Source organism: Cimex lectularius, unplaced genomic scaffold (genome assembly GCF_000648675.2).
Source record: "Cimex lectularius strain Harlan isolate CLEC.00 unplaced genomic scaffold, Clec_2.1 scaffold2, whole genome shotgun sequence".
Classification (NCBI taxonomy): Eukaryota; Metazoa; Arthropoda; class Insecta; order Hemiptera; family Cimicidae; genus Cimex; species Cimex lectularius.
In genome coordinates this window covers 1,863,930-1,872,523 of record NW_019394219.1, presented here as the reverse complement: position 1 = coordinate 1,872,523, position 8,594 = coordinate 1,863,930, and the positions used below count along the sequence as shown (strand labels likewise).

The 8,594-nt window shown below is 37.4% G+C and overlaps 1 protein-coding gene across 1 annotated transcript; it reads right to left on the bottom strand.

Annotated features, from left to right (window-relative positions):
* Positions 1–1,039: 1,039 nt before the first annotated feature.
* On the bottom strand, positions 1,040–3,794 carry LOC106663512 (GPI ethanolamine phosphate transferase 1-like). Its single transcript, XM_014388393.1, has one exon. It carries the CDS (start codon positions 3,743–3,745, stop codon positions 1,061–1,063), a length of 2,685 nt encoding a protein of 894 aa, XP_014243879.1. The 5' UTR covers positions 3,746–3,794; the 3' UTR covers positions 1,040–1,060.
* Positions 3,795–8,594: the final 4,800 nt, after the last annotated feature.

Genomic DNA, 8,594 nt, shown 5'->3' with positions numbered 1-8,594 from the left:
TTTGGATACGAAGTAGGGTGCTTAGGGGTTCGAAGAAATTTGGACGGGATTGACTCACTTCTTTGTAGGTTCAGGTCTTATAGCATGAAGCAGCATTTTCTCCCCATGGGAGTTCATATTGAAAACCGCTCTGGGGATTTGCACTCACTGCATCGCTCACGTCCAAACTTTCTTTGTAAAAAGATAGTTCCTACTCTTAGTAAGTTGTTTTTAACGATCCGGATTTTGAGCTTATAGTTCATCATCAGTTGTTGAGTTCTACAACCAGATGAGCTATAAACTCGAAATTCGTATCGTTGAAACCAACCTACTGTGAGTAGGAACTATCTTTTGAAAAAGATTGATCAACACACTCACAACACCATTTATCATTTCTACGTCGTATCGTCATGATCTAATTAGGGAAATCAATTATGATCAATAGTCCTTTTCTTTTTTAAATTAGTATTATTGTATTATTATTTATACATTTTTGATGGTTGCGGCCTCAACCTCCGGCAGACGGTTTTTATCCATGCCGTTATTTTATGTTGTGGCGTATATTTTTGTTTTGTAAACATTTTGAATTAATAAAGTTTTATTGTTATAGAATTACGAGACCTCCTAGGAGGCCTCTGCCCTTTCCCTGATGGATCAGGGGGAGTCACCTATCTTGGTGCCTTAGCGACTCCCAGGGTGGGCTCTGATCGGGCTGACTTCTTTGGTCATTTCGGCGCCCTTATGTTCCATAAAACTAGTCATTCTCACATTCACTCAATTCAATAAATACGTACATACTTCTACATACAAACCCAATCATGTATATCCTCTGTCTAGAATCCGGGTCGGAGGGTACTCGTTATTCCGCCCCGATCCGGCTTGGCGGAGCAGCGGTGGAGCCTTGAGATGATATGATGCTCCGCCGCCCAGAAATTATTTATTATTATTATTCGTTGTCTGAAAATCATGAATATTGCTCAATACCTATTTTTTTGGAAATCTCAAGCACAATTACGCGACATTAGGTATTAAAAATAAAGCTGTACATATTAACTTGAGGTGCAATTAATAATTTTTTTAATTAGTTTCTTCTAAAAAATCGTTGCAAATCGATACCATTATAAACTTCGAGTATTTTACTCAGGAGGATCACAGCGATCGGGATGATGTGTGAAAGTGCTAAGTTAGTTATGCTCTGGAATATTTCACCGAGAGGGTATTCTTCGCCTTTCGCGTTTATTAGAAGGTGAAAACAAGCTACGTTATTTAGATAAAGGAACCATTCTAGCATCTGATTCATGCTGTAGTTCAGCTGTTTGTAAAGAAGTCCGAACATGGAACATGTGATAGCGACTGGAATCAACATTTTGTAAGCTAGAAGTGCGATTACGGGTCCCAAGTGGTCGAAGTTTTCGAAGAAGTTAGAGGTCCACTTTTGTTGTAACAGTTTCGGATAATTGCCGGTGCTTGTCAGGATGTAGCCGGACCATATAAGTACGAACAGAAAATAGGCCATTTTTATGTCTACTTTGTTTAAATGTTCTCTCTTTTTTGTTACACGCTGTTCCCTGGCGAGAATTAACATGTCCGCATTGCGGACTTCCATACAATACAATATCATCAGAAATGTGGAAAAGACTAGAAGGCCGGTCACTTCGTTATACTCGCTTAGAAGAATGAAAGTGGCGCACAGTCCGAATCCGACATGGCAGAACCTTTTGATCCCGTGCTGGGTGGAGAGCACGGGGAATATCGGCCCGATAGAAAGCATAATCCAGGATATTAAAAATTGTATTGTTTTCGGCTCGTTTGTTCGCATGCTGCGGATGTTAAGGGCGTTCCAAAGGCTTAAACCAGTGGAGGTACAATCTAACGCAACGACGCCGAAATCCCGTAAGGGTCCTGGATTGTAATATATATAAAATCCCATTGATATTATCCAGGAGATTGTTCCGATGGTCAGACCCGAGGTGTCCATGTCCTCGTCCATAACTCTGAAATTGAGCAAGAACACAAATACGGCCGAGGTGACAACGAACAGAATGAGCAGAATATTTTCCACCCTTGGGTTCAATGTGAACACAACGACCAAGACAGATATTCCGAAGAGAAACTGTCTGACTAACGGGAACGAGATGCCAAAAACAAACCAAATCGTACCGATCAGGGAACCTATCATCCACGGCCCTGTGCTTTCCACCAATTGCCTTTGAAAGTTTGTGTTTATGAGGTATTTTACGTTTTTTAACACCCTCCACCAAATAAACGTAGCTAGAAGAAACGAAAGGAGAAGGAAAAATGGGAAACCTTTAAAGAAAAAGAAAGTGCCTACCGTGCAAGCAACAGCTGCGACAGTGATGTCGTAAATGGCATTGTGAATAACCCTTTGCTTTAGATTGGCCTTGCTTAACTGGTGCCAGAAACTGAGCTTGGGTGTATCATCTTCTTCTTTAATTATAGTATTAAAAATTGCTCTCTGCAGAGTCCAAAAAGCAAAACCAAGATACAAGTTGATAACCAGCGTCCAGATCAGCGGCTTTAAGAAACTTTTATAAAGCCGAATTTGTTCTTGGTGCATTGGGAACAAGCGTTTGGATATTTCTGCGACCTCCGAGTAATTCCTCTCTGTTATTTTATCCTTCAGCTGATTCCTGAGTGTTGTTATGTTCAAATCGACGTTAGGCAGTGCCTCCATATAATCGTTGTTTCCCGTCTCTTGGGCGTACACCGTGGCTATGTCATTGAGAAGAAGCTCGTTGCAGTAAAGTGCGCCAGCAAGCTGATTTTCGTGAATGTTTACTATTTTCCAAGGAATGACGCCGATCGAGTTATTCGGACTATCGTTGCCGAGTAGGACTGAAACGAGAGGAGCGACGTCTTCATTATTAATCTCCATTCGGCCGCTACCTTTTCGACCGAATCTTTTAATGCCCGCACCCCACGCCAAGAATGGGATATTTTCAGGATTGCCAGATTTACGTCCAGTTTTCCAGCGTTTTATCATATTCCGATCCGACGTCAAAATGAAACTCGTACTCGAATCGTTGTAGTAAGATTCAAACAGTCTAACTGTCTTTTCGATCTGTCTGTCTAAATTGACTAGCGTGTTTACACATTCTTGGAACAAATTGGATTGCCGTACACAGGCATTCACACCAGATAAGAAGAACACGTAAATCGTTTTATTATCGGTTTTGCGTGTTTTATCGGTGAACAATTCTCCGAGATTATCTATAGCGAAGTCGTCGTAAGCGAAGAAATTACCGCCCGAGTCTATCTCCTCTTTAAACTTGCGGGTCCAAGTTTTGACTAGCCAGTTCTTCTTCTTTTTGCCTTCGAATATTTCCGGAAAATAAGGGTCTCCGATGATGTAGACTTGGTCCACCCGAGAAAAGACGTTGTCCAGTTTTAATCTGACAAGCTTGGCGTAGTAGAGTACGATCGAAGGGTCGTACTGCGTGCCGCTGAGTAAAGCCATGATCCCCTGCATTGAGCCTTCTTGTGAAAAACATTTCGAAACGCCCCAGGCTCCTTCTCCTTCCACGACCCGTCTCAACAGAGAACGTTCCCTTCCGTCTTCCGCAGTCACGTTGAAAAGGAAATCAGAGCCGAGCCCTTCTGATACGAAAATGGCGACCCTTCTCGCCGACGGTTCGATTTTTATATCGCATTCCTTTCTTTTAGTAAGAGTGAATGTTTTAAAGTGAAGAATGTATACGAAGTAAAGAAACACTAGATTAACAATGACCGAAAAATAAAGAAACATTTTTGTAACATTAGGAATGATATAGTTTACTCAAAACATGTGTTCTTAATTCCAGAGATTAAATAGTAAAGGGTAAAAGCACATGGTTGTACAAATTACGTCAGCACTAACTGTGGTACAGAATTTTTTTAAATTAATTAACTAATTTAGGTAAAATTAAAAAAATTACAAAACTGACCCTACCGATTTAATAGTTTTACTTTTTGAGAGTCAAATGCACTGAGCGAAAGACCACGGATGGTCTGAAACGGAAGGAAGTATCGTGCTCATCCCTTTGAGGATAAGGCCATACTCGATTGACACACGGACACCTTGAAAGGTTACTCCATGTGTCCCAATTATCCGAGGAGTGCTATCCTTGGCCTCTAACAGGGAGCGAGTAGGTACGGCACATGATACAAAGGCATTCCAGGGACATGAGAGTGGCCCCTTGTTTCGATTTTATAAAGGAGAGTGTTTTCCCATCTTTAGAGTGTAAATATTGTATAAAATGTATGATTTTTATTGACCGTTAGTTAATGATTATTTGGAGATCGTGAGATGCGCTCTGGTGTGACGTAGGTTTTAGAAAAACATTTTCTTTATCGTGCCAACATTTCGATCTTTATTATTATATTACGTATAATTGTACAATTGTTGTATAGGCCAACAGTGTGTATATGTATATTTGTTGTTATGAATGAGTAGGAGGACCGATGACGAAACATCGCCCCTTACAGTGCATTGGTAGCTGGTATGATTCCATTGTCGGTAGCCTGCCAATAAACCAATAAATTTATTTAAAAAAAAAGATAGTTGATGGTAACAAGAGAAATGTGGTAAGTTTTACAAGGAAGTTTGTTCTATGGTTGCGAACCTTTTTTGTTATATGATATGCAGGTTGAAAAGCCAAGTTAAATAGTCAAAATATACGAGTGTCGGGCACACCTAGCAATTAGGAACTATAGTTATCTTTAAAAAAAATTAAGATTGTATTCTCAATGACAACCGGAAGCCTAATATGTAGTGACATCTCACTTTCGTTGATGTACGTTATCCAGTGTTCAATATCCGATTTGGATATTTTTTTAAATCTCCTACCGTTGCAAAGAAAATTATTTCCGGTAAGTTTAATATGGAGATTTGTTCTGGATGTTGGGTACCCTTTGTTAGCGATCTCGAAGAACTTTCCTTCTGCAAAACGACCAGGAAGATATCATAGTCTGTGATCTTGTTATCGAGCTTGTTGCCTCCCTTTCGGGTGCTCTTTGAGATTTGTGTAGATCCCCGCCAAGACGCGGGACACGCTCCGTCGCCGTAAAATTTCAGGCATCAGATAATACAGAGAGCGCCTCTATGAAAACTGCATAATTATTAAGTTTAATTACGTTTAATTGAGTTCAGATAAGTTGGCTCACGCAAGACAATGGATCTAGTGCGGCCCACATTCCCCACCACTAGTGTATCTCAAGCGTGCATCTTATTTTTTTATATTAATTATAACCTTGCCCCGCTAATTGCTACCTTCCAGGCTGGGCTCACTTCCTTCCGTTCACGGGACATCTTCCTTTCTCTTGTCTTTGACTTCTTTCTCTTCTCTTGTCAACCCAACAAAAGATCGTCTTCAACGCACATGCCAGCCTTGGAGGACCTTCGTAAAAAAATTGGACTTAAGGACCGTTTAACCGGATAAAGTTTGCTTTCGTTTCACAAAACCACCAGTGCAGCATTTCTTTTTATTGAAAAAAAAGTACTACCTTTTGTTGCTCAACAACCGCAACGTGTCCCATTATCTTAAAGAAGCAGTCGTCAAAATCAGCCATAGTCCTCGCTCCTCCCCTTATGAGCTTTGTCGATATGAATCGTTAACGTAAGCAAGTGTTAATTGAAAAACAAATAAGATGCATGACAAGTTGAACCAATAAAAAATTAATTAGCATACATTTTTTAAGTTAGTAAAAATAAAAATCATGATTTAATAAAGAAGAAATTTAGTAATTTTTAATTCTAGTTTCCTACAAAATACTACTATACTACTGACGTAGAGGTGGAAATGACCTAGCTGTTCAAAACTTCTAGAGCCCAACTTCACATTCAGATGCGGAAGGAAAAATATGAAAATTTGACCCCTGACAAATAAATACCCCGAGGTGGGCAGTTCAGCTCAATTTTGTACCAATTTGCAGCATTGAGCTTACATAAATCAATCAATAACAATATTTCGATTGCTTTATGATTTTGTTAGTCGGTTGCGATTCTGTTATGTAATCGTATTTAAATTCTATTTTGTTATGTCCTATTAAAATTTTTGTTTGGTTTTTAATAATGTTCAGATTGACACAACTCATCAGTTGAATGTTTCAACTCGCTTGTCAACACTGTCGACAGTACTTCCACAGACCACCCAATGCAATTACACAATTTATGACCTGTGACCGCTCCTTTTATTTCATAGTTAGGTAAAAACGTTACCAGAGCTTGAAGCCTGTGTGAAAATTTAATTAAAGAGATAAAAACGCATGAACTATACTACACTGTATATAACCGTCAATGTAATCAGAAAGCGTTCAATTACAATTAAAATTGATTTACTGATCACATGTGCAACAAATTGAGAATATTGCAGAACCTGTTAACATTTGGAGAAAAAAATATGTAAACCTGTTGGTAGTTAGGTAAAAATACCATTACCTGAGCATGAAGCCAGTGTGAAAATTTGATTAAAGAGATAAAAAAATACGAGCTATACTACACTGCATATAACCATCAATATGATCATAAAGTATTAAATTACATTTAAAATTGATTCACTGATTACATGTACAATTAATTGAGAATATTGCAGAACTCGTTAACTTTTGGAGAAAAAAAATATGCTAAACCTGTTGGTAGTTAGGTAAAAATACCATTGCCTGAGCTTGAAGCCAGTGTGAAAATTTAGTTAGATTAAAACATATGAGCTATACTGTATATAACCATCAATATGATCATAAAATATTTAAAATTGATTCACAATACAATAGAATTGAGAATATTGCAGAACTTGCTAACTTTTGGAGAAAAAAAATATGCTAAACCTGTTGGTTTTTATATTAAGTTAAAACAAACTTTGGTTTTGAAAATTCACCTGATTGCTTGTCGTGTTAATTAAAGATTTTATTATTGCACTTTTGTTTTCGCTGTTGGCCCGTTGTCGGTTAATTAATCATAATTTTAATTGTATGTCCTTCTTCGTCTCATTAGTAAACATCATCAATGAATTTCCATAAAATACAGATGTACTTTTGCGATTACCTCCTGACGTTATTCAACAGTGGTAAAACAATTTTACGGAATCATAATTAATTAGGAGTTAATTATTATTAATGTTTGTTTGTTTTTCTTTATCATAACTTACTATTTGAGCGGCTTGTTAATTCTATTCAAATAATGTTTTACAATCGGAATATTTTGAAGATAAATTTAATGGAGAGATTAACTCGTTAATAATACAGGTTTATTGCCTTTGGGGTTTCTTTCTAATTTCACAGTTATAATGATGTTGGGACGTTATGCTAAACACAATTGTATAATTTAACTTTTTAAGAAAAAGAAAAAAAATCATTGTTTTGGAATTCAGAAAATCAAGTAACTGAAGCATGGTGTTTTAATATACTCCACTGGTCCCTTTCATAATTTAAAAAAAGGAGGGAAAAACTAATTTGACTACACAATTGAATAAGCTTTTTGTACAATTGTACTTCCGATAACCACAACATCAAAAGCCGCCGCTAAATTAAATAATCACAAGTTAAGTAAATTTGAATTAAAAATTCATTAATTATCCTCTGAACTGAGGAGGGATGAAAAATTAAATATGTTTAATTAATCAATTATAGACAACGGTAAAAAAAGTACAACCCATTATACACTTACAAGCTAACGGTTAATGAAAATTAAAATAAAAAACGCTTACTATCAACACTGGTTTTTATTTATTATCCATATTTTAAGATAAGCAGGGTGATTCTAAAGTGCGATGAATATAAATTTTAATCATCAGGCTTAAAGTCACTTGGCGGAAAATCACATACGTTGCAAAATTTTATAACATATCTTCATTTGGTAGGCTCATAGATTATAGTAAAATATAACTGTTCAACGTGAACCATATAACTGCATGGTATCATGGTACTTCATGGTGCCTGTCTTTCAAATCTCATAAAACACATCAGGTAGAAGATGAAAAATAAAGGTTTAGCTGGGAGTATTAAATCTTTTATTAAAGAAATCAAGGGTAATGATGAACCAATAGTTAAAAAAACCGAATTGTTTTAATGATGAACTTTCTAGGGGATGGTCAAGTAAGGATTCTAACCTTTTCTCCACTTCGACTTATGTAGGTCTATTGTGGAACCCCTATGATTACGACCATAACCTTTTTTTCCCATAATGCTAAGCACTTTTCTCTTTTAAGCCTTTTCGATCACTTCTTTTGACGGAATTACCAAAATGTCTATACAGTGTACGGGCTTGTGGCTCACATTCCTGAAGGACATTGCATTTGTAACTGGTTTCTCTTGCCGAGCCGGCATGTTTCTGTTTCTGCTTTAGACGGTAGTTAAAATGTAAGTGGCATATAACTTGCCTAAATTCTGGCCCGCTGAGAAAGAAGAGTTCCTAGCCTTCCGAGATATGCCTCTTACATGTTGCCTCACCTATTGTTCCGGAACCGTTTTGTGGCATACTAAACTACTAAAAACAAATTTCCATCTGACAATCAAGATCAACGAAACCAAATCAACAAAGAATATTTACGCTAAACAAGAAAACACTCCCACCAGTAGACCCCAACAACGTTCCCATCCCAATTGCGAACCATGTACGATTC

Bases quoted from the DNA above. Each gene is read 5' to 3' on its own strand.
- LOC106663512 (XM_014388393.1), bottom strand. From the start codon at position 3,745: ATGTTTCTTTATTTTTCGGTCATTGTTAATCTAGTGTTTCTTTACTTC.